This window comes from Sapajus apella, unplaced genomic scaffold (assembly GCF_009761245.1).
Source record: "Sapajus apella isolate SASKATOON/1434 unplaced genomic scaffold, GSC_monkey_1.0 scaffold117, whole genome shotgun sequence".
Classification (NCBI taxonomy): domain Eukaryota; kingdom Metazoa; phylum Chordata; class Mammalia; order Primates; family Cebidae; genus Sapajus; species Sapajus apella.
In genome coordinates, this window is record NW_022437057.1 from 2,107,709 (window position 1) to 2,124,486 (window position 16,778).

The 16,778-nt window shown below is 52.1% G+C and overlaps 1 protein-coding gene across 2 annotated transcripts in view; it reads left to right on the top strand.

Annotated features, from left to right (window-relative positions):
* The window catches only part of NEURL1B (neuralized E3 ubiquitin protein ligase 1B), a 42,863-nt gene that overhangs the window by 6,602 nt on the left and 19,483 nt on the right, over positions 1-16,778 (top strand). For both annotated transcript variants that reach the window (XM_032260355.1, XM_032260356.1), the window contains exon 2: positions 15,041-15,586. In XM_032260355.1, coding sequence (XP_032116246.1) covers positions 15,041-15,586 — 546 coding nt within the window. The remainder of the gene's footprint in view (positions 1-15,040; positions 15,587-16,778) is intronic.

Here is a 16,778-nt window from a genome sequence, read left to right on the forward strand (position 1 = left end):
TAAAAACTGGCCCATGCTGCCACCCCAAGACCCCTTGGCAAGCATCACAGTGCCCCCAACATCTTCCCTGGGCCCAGGGTGCTCGCAGACCCTTTCCCCCTCCTGGACCTCCAGGCAGCCCCCACCAGTCAGTGAGTAAGGGCCCAGGCGAGGGCGAGAGCCCTTTGTCATCCAGGCCTGCATCTTTCCTGCAGGTGAGGAGCGTCCTGTCCCCATGCTGTGCCCCCAGCAGCAGAGTAACCGCACAGGCTGGGGTCCTTCCTTCTCAGGTCTGAGTCTGGGCCTCACTCCTTGTTAGCCAGACAAGTGACCTAACCTCTCTAAGCCTTGGTTTCCTCTTCTGTGGAAAGGGGAGAGTGATGTTACCTCTCAGGAATGCCAAGCGTCCAGCAGATAGTAAGTGCTCATACGTAGCACCTGCTAGGATTATGTATTCACTGGGAGATGAGTCCCTGCTCCACGCTGAGCTTAGGATTGGGTGCTCTCAAGGGAGACAGACACAAAAGCATAATAGTAATCCCTCACTTGTATCACGTAGCCCGTCTGTGCCAGACAGCGTTCTCAGCAGGTGTGTGCCTGCCTATCAGGACAGGCCCTGTGAGAGGGCTCCTATTATTAGTGCCCCAACTCTTGGGAGAACATAGGCACACAGAGGGAAGGTAACTTCCCCAGAGAGCACAGCGCAAGCAGTCCAACTTGATTCCAGCTAGAGGGAAGGAACGTCAGCGTGGAAGGGAATGGAGGGCCATGGGGACCCTCCACATGGGGGACATTTCCCTTTTGCACTGGAAGCCTTCATCGCAGTTAGCAGAAATCTGTAAGCATTTAGAAATCTTGGCAGATTCATTTCTAATTGCTCACCTAGTTGTTTTAGTTTTGTCTCTAGGCATGGCAGGGTGGGGGCGCTCTCCAGGCAGCTGTGGATTCACTATGAGGATTCCCAGCAGAGAGTCCCCAAGGTCTGGTGTGCGGATCTCAACACCCTGCCAAGGCAGGTCAGGGGAAAGCTGATGCCCTGAGGTCTTTCTGGGCAGCAAAACCAAGGCCATGCCATCCCCAGGGAGGCAGAGTCTCCAGCAACATAGCCTGGGGGACCGTGCTGGCCCGAGAGCTGCCTGCGGACCTGAAGGGGAAGGGGGGCACCGTGGACCCAATGCAGTCATGACCAGTGTATAGACATCATAGGAGAGCAGATTCCAATTCAGCTGAAGGAGGAACTTTCTAACTGTGGGAACTGTCTGGAGCTGGAAAGTGGGGAGAGCATGCCTGTCTCTGGAGTGCACAGGTGTTTAGTCCAGCTGGGACTTGACATGGTTCTCGCAGAGGCCCTGGAGCATCCAATGCATCCCAGATGAATTATCCACGAAGACACCTTTTGACCCTGGGGTCTTCCAGGGAATGCTTTCCAGTGCCCATCTGCCGAACGCCTGCAGAGCCCTTCACATCTTGTTTTCATGTTTTTGAGACAGAGTCTTGCTCTGTTACCCAGGCTGGAGTGCAGCGGCGCGATCTCGGCTCACTGCAGCCTTCATCTTCCGGGTTCAAGTGATTCTTCTGCTTCAGCCTCCCGAGTAGCTGGAACTACAGGCGCCTGCTACCAGGCCCGGCTAACTTTTTGTATTTTTAGTAGAGATGGGGTTTCGCCATGTTGGCCAGCCTGGCCTCGAACTCCTGACCTCAGGTGATCCACCTGCCTCGGCCTCCCGAAATGCTGGGATAACAGGCGTGAGCCACCGTGCCCGGCACCCTTCACATCGTTCACTTAGACAATCCCCCTTCCAGTTCTGCATGGTGGAGGGTTTAGCCACACTCTATCGATCAGGATATATAAGGCACAGAACGATGACACCACCTGCCTCAGCCCAGGTCTCTTACATCCCTGTGTCTGCCCAGCCTCAGAACTTTCAGACAGTAGCAGGTGTTTCTGACCAGAGTTTGGGACAGCCATCCCTGGACAGCAGGCCCAGCCCACTCATCCCTTCTCCCTTCATCTTATTACGAGAACTCAGGGCAGCCCAGAGCTGGCTTCTAGCCTCACCTCTGGGCAGGGGGTAAGTTCTTTAATGAGTAAGCTATTCAGGGAAATGGGTGGGGTGGAGGTGTCCTGGGCAGTATTGGCACTTGGCAGAATGCCCACAGCTATTACACAGTGTATTTCGTTTACATCTTCAACATTACACATTGTTTATATCACAATTGCGTCCCTCGGGCACGTGTTTTCTTTCCTTTTGCCACAAGGATGATGGATTTATGAGACGGGTCAGCAGTGTACTCAGTGTCTCCACGGCCAGGTCTGCTGGGTAACTTTCCAGTCCGAACAAGCAGATCTCCACACCTCAGAAAAGCTTCCCTTCCCTTAAGGCTTGGGGCCATTCAAGGGCAGGATGTGGCAGAGTGGAATTTCCACGTCTCTGCAGGAACTTCAGCTCTGCAGTTAGGTCACTCAGGGGTCTGTTCCCAGGACCAGAATCCCCTGTCCCAGCTCCCATTTGGCAGATGGGGTTACTGAGGACCACAGCCTGGCACAAGGTCGCAAGGTGATAACAAATGAGGTCTTTTGCTGGGATCTCAAGAGAGGTGGTGGAAAGAGGATTGGTTTAGAGGCAGTCCCAAGTTTGAATCTCAGCTCCACTGTCTCTAAGCTGTGGAGCTTAGATCCTGCACAATTCTGTACCTCCCTGAGCTGCCCTGTCCTCGTCTTTAGAATGGGGATAATGACAGCCCCTTCCTCCCTCATGGGGCTGCCATGAGGAATAAATAGGAGATGCTGGAAGTCCAAACCCAGCACAAAGTGGGAACTCTGTAAGTGGCCATTACCTTTTTTCCTTGGAGGCAAGGAATCTGTGCTCCCAAAATTGATCTGTGCAGTAGGACCAAATAGTCCTGCTCTAGACTATTGGAGTCCACTCCTCACATCCCCGTGGTAGGTGACTGGTTGTCTAGTGAAGCAGTTCTGCATGATGACCAACAGCACGCGTGGGCTTTGCATTCAGACCTGTGTCCAGTCCTCACCCTGATGCTTATCTGCCTCAGGAAATTGTGCCAGCCCCTTACCCTCTCTGGGCCTAATGTCCCCATTTGTGAAATGGGCTCACAGGGCTATAGAGAGGCCCGGTGAACCAAGGACTGTCTATCATCAGAACTTAGGACACATGAGATGGAGATTCTAATCAGGGCTCCAGAGTGTGCCTTTCCAAGAACGTAGCCCCTTACCTCTTGGGGAAGGGAGCAGAAGTCCGTGTAGGCTTCCTGTAGGCATCCTCAGTCCACACTCATCTGCTCTCATGGGCCCTTCAGGCATTTGGGGTAAGCCCTGCGTGGTGGGTGAGAGGGAGAGAGAAGAGAAGGCTTTATCTTTGGAGAAGGATGAGACACGCATCAGAGTCACTTCCTGGGTGGCCTCAGAGCCAAGCATGGCTGGAAGGAGATGGCATCAGTTGTGTCAGGCACTGTGCTCTCCCGCTTCCCTGCAGGGATGACTTCTGCACTTTGCCAGCAGGAGTAATAGCATCTTCGTCCTAGCCTTGGGAGCCAGGCAGGTATGGGTCCAAACACCCACGCCACAATTCCTGGTTGTGGGCAGCTCTCCCAACCTCTCTGAGCCGCCCTGCTCCCTGGCAGGGGGTCTGGTAGTGGTCACCTCCTCCAGCACCATCAGGATTGTCCCCTGGGAGGTCTGCCTCTTCCATCAGGCCCTACCCCCAATTCTTTTGCAGGCCTCAGGGACACTCAGCCCTGGGGCTCCATCCCCCTGCTGTAATCAGTCACTTGCTTCCTTTTTTAGATCTTTTGCTTATTGTTCATCCCAAGTTCCGCCAAACTGTGGCCTTTGAGTAGCTCAAAACAAGCTGATTGATGACATCCACCACCACCCCTGCCCCACCCCCAGCGAAAGCTTCCTTCCTCAGACCAAGCCAGGGTACTGCTCACCCTCTGTGCCAGAGGTGGATTAAGCTACTTTTACATAGTCTAGCTTTTTTCTTGCGGGTTAGGATGTGAGAGACCCTGGGGCCAGCAAACATTTTGCCCAACTGTTGAGGTTGTGAAAAACACGTCCTCGGTCAAGGAGCAAGAACACCATTGCTCCAAGGGAGCTAGGGCCAGTAGGTCTATTGCTCCAAAAATCCTGACTTTCAGGCCCTGCAGGTGCTCTCCTGGGGCTGAGATTGGGTGCAGCCAGGCTTCTGGGCACCACCTAGGCTGGAGGTGTGGCTGTCCTCAAAGCAAAGAGAAGGAGAAACGGCAGGCCTGGCAACCTCAGCCAGCTTATCACTGGGCAGCTGCCAGAGGCTGCCAGGAGGAGAAGCAGGCGCCGAGGGGCAGGGCTGTGTCAGCCGTTGGAAGAGACTTTCAAAACCTGGACTGTTTTCCTCACTCCTGCCACGCTGGGTCACTTTGACCGGCAGGGAAGAAAGGAAGGCCCAGGGTTTAAATCTCATTCTTCAGAGAGGTGGATCCACAGGGGTTTCTTCCCTGCTCCCAACCCTTCAGTGGCCCCCAGAACTTTCTGGAGGACTTTAACCTTCCCTGCATTGACTTTAAGACCCTTTGTGATACTGTCCCTGACTCCCACTCCACCCTCCCCTATCCCTTCTGCCCCATCCTTGCAGTTCCCCAGTGCTCTCAGCTCATTCTCATCTCCAGGCATTTGCTGGTGCTGTTCCCTCTGCCTGAAACACACTTCCCCATCCTGACCATCCTCCCAGCCCTATTTCCTCAGTCTGCAGAGCAGCTCCCCTGAGAAGCGGTTGCCACTGCCCTGGCCCTCCCTGGCCACCACCCTGTGCAGTCATGGGGTCTGCTTATATGTCTATCCTTGAGGCTGGTCTCTCAGCTCAAGGGGGCAGGGACAGTGTGTGACTTGTCAGTGCATGTACCCGGCAGCCAGTGCGGGCCCTGGCCGGGAGCAGATGCTCTGTAAATGTCAGATGAAGGAGGAAGTGATGTATTCGAGAAGGAATGAGGGCACATCCCCTCCACCTCTCACTGCAGCAGGGCCCTAGCCCTCTCACTGGCCGGCGCCTCTGAAGTTGGAGTTTCCTGGATCCCTTTATCAAGAAGAGACCTCAGTCAAGGGGCCCGGCAGAGGGTCGGAGTCATCTTGGGAATCCCAGCCCCAGCTGAGCATGCTTTGAGGGGGCGTCAGGATGACCTCATTCTCTGGGAACTCTCGCATCAGAGCCCACTCAAGCTGAGAGGTCTGCCACTTAGGCCTGGATGGAGTGGGCTTTTCTCCCCACACGCAGCATCATGACCTCTGGCCTCTCTCTGGGATGTCCTTGCAGCTGTCGTCGGGACTGTGTTTGCAAAGCAAAGAGGGCAAGGTGGCAGTTTCCAGCGCGGACTGGCGCCTTTCCCTTGGGGTGCTGGCTGACCAAGGCCTCTGAAACAGGGAACAAAGTCCCAGTAAAGCTACTGTCTGTCTCCTGAGTGCCTGTCACTGCCCCATTTGGCAGAGACGAGGGAAGATTGGTTATGTTTTTTTCTTTTCTTTTTCCCCCTTTTTGAGATAGAAGTCTCACTCTGTCGCCCAGGCTGGAGTGCAATGGCACCATCTCAGCTCATTGGAACCTCCGCCTCCTGGGTTCAAGTGATTTTCCTACCTCAGCCTCGCAAGTAGCTGGGATCACAAGTGCCTCCCACTATGCCCGGCTAATGTTTATATTTTTAGCAGAGACACAGTTTCACCATATTGGCCAGGCTGGTCTCGAACTCCTGACCTCAGGTGATCTGTCAGCCTCCGCCTCCCAAAGTGCTGGGATTACAGGCATGAGCCACCGTGCCCGGCCTGGTTATGTTTTTTTTTTTAAGCCCACTTTTTTTCTTGAGACCCTGTCTCAAGAAAGAGATGGAGGTGAGGGGCTTACCCAGTGGTTGGACTTGTTATTTCCCACAGGGAAGAGAAGGGAAGCATCAACCTCAGGTCACACAGCTAATAAATAAATAACCAATGGAAAATGGAGCTCTGTTGGCAAAGGTGACCGATATCTTGGCCCCTCTGGATATGGTGGGAAGCCTTGCTAAATACCAGCCTTGCCTTTTCCTCTCTATAAAGCACAGCCTGCTCCCCTCACCCCACACATGAGCACCATGTAGCTTCCTAGTGCCAACAGCACTGGTTTGCGTTTTGGACTTGGGTAAATGTTGTTTGAACCAGACATTTCTCACTCAAGGTCTACAGTCCGAGGATGTGTGTTATAAAGGCCCAGGTCCAGGAAGCCCCTGAAGTTGAACATGAGATTGTGTGTGGAGTTTGGGTATGCTTCTGGGGAGAAAGCCTCTATAGCTTTTGTTGCTTCTACCAAGGTCCATGAACCATTGCCCATGCCCCACCAACCCAAGATTATGGCAGCTGCCCTGAAGAAGGGGTGGGGTGGAAGAATGGGCATGAGCCTGGTCCTCTCAGACCCTCAGTTTCCTCATCTGGGAAATCAAGGTGGTAAAACCCACTCTGCAGGGTTTTCCTGAAGATTAAACCCAATAAACCAAGACATGTACCCAGTACATAGCAGAGGCTCAACGAAACGCCAGTGTAATCCTCATGTTCAAAGGAAGAGGCAGAATAGACCATTCTCCCATTTGGCAATTCCCTTTCCTGGTGGAGAGGAATCTGCTGAAAACCTCAGCCAGCATGCCATCTGCGGAACGCCAGCAGGCTGGAAGCCGGCATCTCGGGGCCAGAGTATGGGGAGCTGTTGCTTCCTGCCATCCTGACAATGACTGCCATTTCCTTGGGCTCTTTTTAGATCAAAGGAAGGGCCGGGCTGGGGAGATGAGTGAGGATCATTCAGGGGGTGGCACAAGGCACATTTGGGATGCCTGCTGGGATGGCTTAAAAATAGGCCTCTGTCCTTGGACACCAAGGGGAAGCAACCCCAGGGTTTTCAAGAGGCCTCTGCTGGCCAAGGTTATGAGCCCTCCACGGGAGAAATGTTTCAGAATGTATTTTCCCAGCTGCCACAGGTAGGCATCTCTGACCCAGGAATAAACCTCTCCCAGTCAAAGGAACTAAATAAGGTGGTTAAAGGAGGAGATCAGCTGTTTAATGAGCACCTACTACATGCCACACACTGTGTGTCTGATGAGTTTGCTCTGTGTCATCCTCACAACCTTGCAGGGTAGAGATGACTTTTCCTACTTTTCTAGGTTGTTGGGAGTTGTGGGGAGGGGACAGAGAAGCTAAATATCAACCTCAAGATCACACAGCTAATAAATAAGCAAAACCAGAATTTAAAGTCAGGTCTGACTCCAAGCCTGTGACCTTTTTAACCACCTCTCAAACTGTGATGTAGACATAGGAAACATGAAAGAGATGGAGGTGAGGGGCTTACTCAGTGGTTGGACTTGTTATTTCCCATGGGGAAGAGAAGGGAATAGCTATTTATCGAACATCTACTATGTGCCAGGACTTCTGCTGGGATTTTTCTATGTTCTCATTGGCCCTGGCGGCAGCCTCAAGCAGGGTCTAAGGTCACATGCCATTTACAGATGACAAAACTGCAGCTCTGAGAGGTACGGTGACTTGCTCAAAGGCTCTGAGACAAATCAGTGGCAAAGCACAGGCTTTTGCCCAGAGCCCATGATGTAAACCTCAGAGCCACCCAGGGAGCAGTTCTTATGTTTACCTGCCTTCCAGAAAGACTTGCCCAAGACTGGGCAGTGGTGACCCTGACAGCCAAAGCAGAGTTCCCTCCTCCCTAACCACCCACAGCCACTCATCAGCCACCCTCCAAATCTCTGCCCATGCGTTTGGAGTCCGGGCACTGTTTCTTTGGCTAACTGCTGGAAAGACCCTTCCCTCTGGTCTTGGTGGGGCTGGAGCAGCCTGTGATTAACCATGGAGATTAGGCCAGGCGTGGTGGCTCATGCCTGTAATCCCAGCACTTTGGGAAGCTGAGGTGGGTGGATTGCTTGAGCCCAGGAGTTCGAGACCAGCTCCAGCAACCCTGTCTCTACAAAAAAATAAAAGAAATTAGCCAGGTGTGGAGACACACACCTGTAGTCCCAGCTACTTGGGAGGATGAGGTGGGAGAATCACTTGAGTTCGAGACTTTGAGGGTGCAGTGAGCTGTGATCATGGAACTGTACTCAGCCTGGGAGACAAAGCGAGACCCCGTCTCAAGAAAAAATAAAAGAAGCCATGGGATCAGCTGGGCGCAGTGGCTCACGCCTGCAATCCCAGCACTTTGGGAGGCTGAGGCAGGTGGATCACAAGGTTAGGAGTTTGAGACCAGCCTGGCCAACATGGTGAAACCCCGTCTCTACTAAAAATACAAAAATTAGCTGGGTGTGGTGGTGTGCGCCTGTAGTCCCAGCTACTCCAGAGGCGGAGGCAGGAGAATCACTTGAACCCAGGAGTCGAAGTTGAAGTGAGCCGAGATTGTGCCACTGCACTCCAGCCTGGATGACAGTAAGACTCCAACTCAAAAAAAAAAAAAAAAAGGCCATGGGATTTGGCCAGAGCTGTCCCTTCTCCCTTCTGTGAACCAGAAGGACAACTGCGGAGGTCTCCACTAAGTTCCCACCTCACAGAAACCACCACACCTCCCCCACTTCTTAGAGTCCCTGAGAAGTGGGGGATGCGGCTCACTGGCCAGGGCCAGCATCCACCAAAAGCCATCAGGGCCTTGGTCTTTCATGGAAGGATGGGCCATGGAGTTAGTCCCTGGCATGGTTTGGGGACCTCCTCCTGACAGAAGAGATTTTACCACTGGCAGGGTGTCTGTTTGAGTCTGGTCCTGGTGTCGGAAGCTAAGGATCTCTGCGCCTGCAGAGTTGGCCATTTGGGGGAATGGCTATAGTGATGGCCAGGAGGTAAACGGTGGGGGACATTTGGCCCTTGATGGAATATTCTGCAGCTTTTAAAGAAGCACAGAGAAGGCTTGGGAGCGACGCAGGGAAATGCTTTTGATGTAATGTTCAGTTAGAAAAAGCAGGATACAAAATCGGCTGTACACTCTGATGGTAAGAAAGTTAGAAAACTACTTATGTTACTGAGTACTTCAGTGGTACTTATGAAGAAAGTTAGGACAAGGTGGGGGGTGGGGAAAGCACTAGCCTGGGGTCAGACAGGCAGGGGTCACAGTTCAACGCTGCCCCCTGGCAGCTGCAGGGAAGCGTCTTTGCTGCCTGGAGCCTTGTTTTCTCCTGGAAAAATGGAGACACCAATCCTGTAGCTGAAGATTTGTTTTAAGAATTAGCTGCAATCGTGTGTCAAAAAAATCCAGCACAGGTATGGTACAACGTGAGGGCACAGCCCACGGTTCTCATATGAGATCAGAACTGGGACAATGAAAAATGTAGACACGGAAAAGTGAGAAGATGCAGCAGGGGGTGGATTTTTCTCTTTTCCAAACTTTCTATCATATGGCTGTCGTGTTTGTTGCAGCAATTTCAATCATAAAGTTCGGGTTTGCCATAGACATCTCCAAACTAGGATGATCCGTAGGGCCCCTGGAGTCCAACCTCCACATTTTTCTATTTTTTTTATAGAAACCACTTTTCCTGAACCCAGCCTAAAGCAGATGCTGGTGTATGATTTGAGATTGCTTACTGTTTTTCTTTTGTCTTAAGCATCTTCAATTTGTGTAAATAACACATCCTCTTAGGAACTTTTTCACTCTAATTTTCTTTATCTCACGTCAGCGCTCTGGTCTCAGGGGAAAAAAATAAGAGTGTTTATCTCTCATTCCCTGAAGGAAATCAGATCATATAATCAAGATTAAACAAATCTGTAAACTTCGCTGGTTACTTGGCTGCATTTTATCCTAACATATAGTTGGTTTTGCCGGCAACTTCCCCTATGGTAACAAGGCAGTTCTTCCCTCCACCCCAGTGTTCATTTAAATCGCCAGGCCACTCTTAAAGAACATCTGCTTGGGATTCCCAAGCCCTTTTGTAAAGAAACTCTCCAACTGAGAGATGAGGTTGGAAAACGACGGTGATAGGGAGGAGAGATAAAAATAATCAAGTAAGAGTGGCCCATGGATGCTGGTGCTCAGAACGGCTTTTGATCTGTGGTCATATTTAATGTTTCCTGGAGGATCTGCCATCTAGAGGGGGCCTTGGCCTGCTGGGCGCTGGGGGAAGCTGCACCAGGAGCTGAGTGCCTTGCACAAGGCCATAGAGAGCATGGACAGCACAGGCCTCTGCTGTCTCTGAGCTGCCTCTCCCGATGGTCTACACCGCATGCTGTTTCTTCACTCATTTGGGATCTGTCACTTCCTCTTATCCCTGTGGTTCTGAGATGGCCCACAGCCTGACTCTGTGTCCACCCACCCTGCTGCCCTGGAGGCCCCTCCCTGACAGGCAGTGCAGGCACGGCTGTGGTCCTGCTTTGCCGAAAGCCCTGTAGTAGCTCCCTCTTGCCCGTGCAGTGCGGTCTGAGCCTCTTAGGCTGGCATTCAGGGCCTTCCCCTCTGGTTCCTGTGATGTCTGCGGCACCCTCGCCCTGACCTCTGCAAGGCAGTGACTGCAGAGGTGACACAACCTCTACCACACCAACCTGGCACCCCCTCTGCCACACCTACCGTATCACTTTACCCTCCCCCCAAATTCCAGCCTCCCCCTGCTTCTGCCCCTGCCATTCCCCTCTGCTCCATCCTCCCTCCAGACCTGGCTCCGTGGGCTTTCCACTATTCCAGCCTCTTCCGGGCCCCTCATCCCCCCAGTTCCATCACCTGAGACGGTCTTTATCATGCCTGTTGTCATTGGTCATTCAGCTATGTGTCTGCTTGACCTGGAGAGACTCAGATCTACCCGAGGGCAGGAAGTGTGTGACCTGCAGAAAGGATGACTGGATGAAGAAATGAATGAGCAGTGGAATGAACATTTTTGTCTGCTGTCTGTGCCAGTCCGGTGCCTGGCAAGTCTGCCCAGGGGTGAAGGAAGTCAACAGGCAGCCTCTTGCCTCCCTCTCCGACCTTAGGGGTCTATGGCCCAGCCCTTCTATCCATTTTGTGTTGGTTTCTAAAAGGTAGAGAAACTATGGTAAAATGGTTAAAAAAAAAAAAAAAAAAAGCAGAGCTGGGATCACACATACCTGGCTTCAATCCCTGGTTTCATCCCTACCCTTAACTAAACCAGCTGTGTGACTTTGGGCAAGTGACTTGACCTCTCTGAAACTCCATTTCTTCATCCATGCTGAGGATGGATAACAGTAATCCTGGCTGGGGGTAATCCCAGCACTTTGGGAGTCTGAGGCAGGTGGATCATGAGGTTAGGAGTTCAAGACCAGCCTGGCCAACATGGTGAAACCCCGTCCCTACTAAAAATACAACAAATTAGCCAGTCATGGTGGCATGTGCCTGTAGTCCCAGATACTAGGGAGGCTGAGGCAGGAGAATCACTTGAATCCAAGAGGCAGAGGTTGTGGTGAGCAGAGATCATGCCATTGCATTCTAGCCTGGGTGACAGAGTAAGACTCCATCTCAAAAAAAAAATAATAAATAAATAAAACAGTAATCCTTACCTCATAGAGACACTATGAGGATTAAATGATGAAATGCATGGCACGTGACCAGCCCAGAGTAAGTGTGTGAATGTGTGGTGATTCTATCAGTCAGGACATTTTTGGTTGCTAGTATCAGAAACCCAGCTCAGCCTGGCTTAGAAGCCAAAGAGGGTGCCCCAGCCAAAAAGTCTGCAGTCATCTGATTGGCCACCCCAGTCTCTGGAGTTGGAGTGAGGTCGACCCACTAGCTGGCAGAAAGTGGGATCTCCCAAGGAAAACTGGAGCATAGTAGCCAGAAAAAGAAGGATGGATACTGGGCAGGCAGGCAGCAGGTGCCCCCATGACTAACTGTGGTGGGAGGTGTAGAAAGGCGGAGGCCTTCACCATGGCCCAACGCCGAGGGAGGTGGTGCTCAGCCCCCACCCCGGGCCTTCCCCTTCTTGCGTGAAAGTGATCTCCAGGAGGTTCGGCAATCGGGGGAGAAATAGCATAAGGAGAAATACCTAATGTAGATGACGGGTTGATGATGGATGCAGCAAACCAACATGGAACATGTATACCTGTATAACAAACCTGCACGTTCTGCACATGTACCCCAGAACTTAAAGTATAATAAAAAATTTAAAAAATAATAACAAGAAAAAAGAAAGTGACCTGCATATTCTGCCTCCATGCATCAGGGGTGGCCTGGCCAGACGAGCCCAAGAAAGGGGTTTCTGCCCTGACTCTGACTGACCTTGAGCTTGGGCAGACCCCTCTCCCTCTGTTGCCTGTTTTCCCATCTGTAAAATGGGCTTGATGGAGGAGAGAATCCCCGAGTTCTGCTCAAGTGCTAACTATGACACAGACAGCAGCTGGTGTTTATCTAGTGCCTGGTGTGTGCTTTGACTTTGCTGAGTCCTGGGAAACCAAAGATGGCACAGACAAGCGCCTGCCCTCCAGGATCTGCTACCGGCATCTCCCTACCCCGTCCTTACCAACACTCTGCTTCCCATTCAAGTGTCTGTTATAGAACCAAAAGGCCAGCTGGGCATGGTGGCTCACGCCTGGAATCCCAGCACTTTGGGAAGCCGAGGTGGGCAGATCACTTGAGGTCAGGATCAAGACCCATCTGGCCAACATAGCGAAATCTTGTCTCTACTAAAAATACAACAAATTAGCCGGGTGCAGTGGTGCACACCTGCAATCCCAGCTACTCGGGAGGCTGCGGCAGAAGAAGTGCTTAAACCCAGGAGGCGGAGGTTGCAGTGAGCTGAGATCATGGCATTGCACTCCAGCCTGGGCAACTGAGCAAGACTCCATTTCAAAAAAAAAAAAGAACCAAAAGGCCTTTTCAATTTGTTTTATATATTGAATATAGTTGAAATGTCCAAAGCAAGTTGACTGAATGTTTCTATTTTCCTCTATAAAAATGAATGAAAACCTTCAAATTTCTACTACCTTCAAGACAGATCCAGAATCTGACCCCTTCCCACCACCTTTACTGGTACCCACCCCAATAGGAGCCATCACGATCTCTGCCCTGGAATAATCCAGTAGCTTTGCTGGCCCCAGCATCCTTGCCCACCCCCTCCCAGCAGTCCACTTTGCACACAGTGTCCTGAGCACTCCTACCGTGTCTCTGCTCTAAACCTTCAATAAGCTCTCATTGCATTCAGAGTAAAATGGTTAAAGAAATCTCGAACAGTAGGCTCTCCCCACTCCCCACCCCAGCTCTGATCTCATTTCTACCCACTTCCCTCCTTGCTCACACCATTCTAGCTACACTGGCTTCCTTGTCATTTCTCAGCTACACCTCAGGGCCTTTGCACTTGCTGCACCTCCTACCTGGAATGATCTTCCCCCTAACCACCCTCCCAGCTCATTCCTTGACCTCCTTCAGGCCTCTGCTCCAAAGTCACTCATCAGGGAGGCCCTTCCTAAAAGTCCTGAGAAAGCACCTCTCTCTGCCCCGCCTCGTTGGCTGAATGTTACTATGTAATGCATCCCACCAGGAAGAGTATGTTTCTTATTGTCTGACTTTGCCTACCAGAATGTCAGCTCCATCACAGCAGCAATCTTGTCTGTCCTGTTGATTGCTATATACCCAGGCCCTGGCATGGTGCCTGGCACATACTGGACACTCACTTCATATTTGTTAAGTGAATGAATGACTAAAGCCCTTGAAGTTTCTTTCTAATGAGGGACTTCAGCTTTTTTATCCCACATATTTTGGCTGCTGTGTGGAGAGGGGCCTTCCAGCTTCCGGCCATGATTTTCTCCCCCTGGTGACTGGGCCTTCCTTCTCCCAGGGCCTGGGAAGGAGAGCCACAGCTTGTTTGCCCCACCATTGCCTCTCCATCTTCATTTTCTCCAGCCCTAGCTCCCATCAAGCTCAGCATTCATTGAAACACCCCCCACTTCCACCCTGTAAGGTGCCCAAAACACAGTGTACCCCGTGGCTGGTCTTGCATTCCTGGGGTCGCTATTCTTCTCATTGTGTGCCTTGGGCAGCCTGTGGTTTGTGAGAATTTGCCATGAAAATTGTGCTCAACTGCGTTGTGAAGAGCAGCAGAGACTCATGTAGTGATCTCCCGCCCTGTCACCTCCCGGTCTCCCAGAGCCTCCCAGGAACCACCCCTAGGATGGGAGGAGGAAAGGCAAGGGGAAAGGAAGACTCCCACTTGATGTTGAGCCACCTGGCTTTGTGACCAGATCCTTTCAAAGACCACCCAAGGATTCCCCATGTCCTTCAGAGCAGAACGTCTTTAGAAATGAAGCCCAAAGGTGTGCGTTCCAGGACAGCCAACGTTGCATCATAAGGAATGCTTTCATTTTCTGTGCTGAGGTGGGGGGAAGTCCCTGAATCCTGGCTGGGATGTGCTTTGGAACTTCAGTAATCTATGTCATCAGTAATAATATCATATTATTAATGACTTGTTACACACACACATTGTGCCAGGTAGTACTCCAGGGACTTCATCCACACTCTGTTTCAGCAGCTATGTGAGTGGGGTCATGTCCCCGTTTTCCAGGCAAAAAGACAAGGTAGAGAAGTGACAGAAAATGCCAGAACTGGGATTCAGGCTGCCTTGGCCGTTTCTATTGCCTGACCTGTCTTAGCTTTTGAATAAAAGGAGGAAAGGTATTTGGATGCTTTGCACAGAGAAAAGCAGCCAATACCTCCACTACTAACCCCAAGAATACAGGGCTCTGTTGCCTTTGGAGGGACTCTGTAGCCCAGAGGCGGCCCTCGGAGGTCCTTGTAGATTTAGAGGGATTTGACGGGGACGGAGAAATCATTTGACCCCTGTCTGCTGTCGTGACAAGCTCTTGGCGTTGGCCCCTCTGACAGTGAAACAGCTCTAGTGCTTCACCACACACACACTAAACCTTGGTTTGCTTATCTGTGGAATGGGTATGGTGACTGCTGTGGCAAAGAGATCAGGGCCGGTCTCCCTTTGGTCTAGCCTGGAACCTTCTTAAGTTTATCAATAACCAGTCCAATTAAGATGGTATTTCAAATGAAAATGATTGTTAAATAAAGACCAATGGGGGCCCGCGGGGGTTCGGAGGGGGCCTAACCGTGCTGCCTTTCTCTTTCCGCAGACCCGAGCCCACCGGCGCGCCTCCTGGCCACCCGGCCGTGCTGCGGCCCCGGCCCCGAGCGGCGCCCGGTCCTGGGCGAGGCGCCGCGCTTCCACGCGCAGGCCAAAGGCAAGAACGTGCGGCTGGACGGCCACTCGCGCCGGGCCACGCGGCGCAACAGCTTCTGCAACGGCGTCACGTTCACACAGCGGCCCATCCGGCTGTACGAGCAGGTGCGGCTGCGCCTGGTGGCCGTGCGCCCCGGCTGGAGCGGCGCGCTGCGCTTCGGCTTCACTGCGCACGATCCGTCGCTCATGAGCGCCCAGGACATCCCCAAGTACGCCTGCCCCGACCTGGTCACGCGGCCCGGCTACTGGGCTAAGGCGCTGCCCGAAAACCTGGCGCTGCGCGACACGGTGCTGGCCTACTGGGCGGACCGCCACGGCCGCGTGTTCTACAGCGTGAACGACGGCGAGCCGGTGCTCTTCCACTGCGGCGTGGCGGTGGGCGGCCCGCTCTGGGCGCTCATTGACGTCTACGGCATCACCGACGAGGTGCAGCTTTTGGGTAGGTCTCGGGCGTGGCGCCCTCTGGGGACCCGGCAGCGGTGGATGTGTGTTTCTTTAGTAGCCACAGTCACTTATGGAAGGCTCCTTTTGCCAGGTGTGGCGCTAAACGCTTTACGCATTTTAACTCATTTCTCACGACAGCCTACCCTCCCATTTTACAGATGCGAAAACTGAGGCATGGAGAGGTTAAATCGCGTGTGCTACAAAGCCAGGATTGGAACTCACATGGCTTGAACCCAACCTCTGGCCCAGGTTCATTCACTCACTCATTTCTTCACTTGCTGGTTTATTCCCTCATTCATTCACTCATTCTCACATGTATTCATTTGCTCACTACTTCACTCATTCATTCACACACTTCCATTTGCTCAGTCGCTCATTCACCCACTCAGCAGTCAGACTTAGTCTCTGATCATAGCACCCCTGGAGTACCTCCATGGGACATGCAGTGTGGCAAACCTCGGCTCACATTAAGGGGCTCGGGGTGCTGGGGAGGCTGACAGGTGTGAGCCTAATTCTGAATTGCAGCCGCTAATGCTGAAATCCTGATGGTGAGAATTCATGGGAGTAGAAGTTTGCTGCCTGCATCTCAAGAGTTTAAAAAAAAAAAAAAAGTGGGGCAAAATTCACATAATAGAAGAGCAACCATTTTAAAGTGTACAACTGAGTGGCATATAGTTGGCAAGCATCACCTCTATCCAGCTCTAAAACATGCCATCACCCCAGAGGGAAACCCTGCCCATTAAGCAGCCGCTCCCTATTCTCCCCTCCCTCCAGCCCGGGCAACCACTCATCTGCTTTCTGGGACCTTAGCTCTTGAATCTACAGATTGCACTGCAGCCAGCCCAGCCTTGATCTCTAGGGGAGTCAAAGGACAGCAGGTCTGTCAGGGAGTCTGGACACAGCTCTTGGTGTAGCGTACAGGCGCTGAAATGCACGGACCTAAAGGTTCGCAGGTGTTGACAGATGGATACACCTGTCCATAACCCCAGAGTTGACCCTTCTGAGTCAAGCCTTCTCTTCTCCAGAGGTAGCCACTGTTCTGATTTTTCACCATAGGTTAGTTTTGCCTGTTTTTGAGCTTCATGTGAGTGGAATCGCACGGTATTTATGCATTGGCATCCGGCTTCTTTATCTCAGCATCGTATTTTTCAGATTCATCCACATTGTTGCTGTATCAGTAGTTTGTT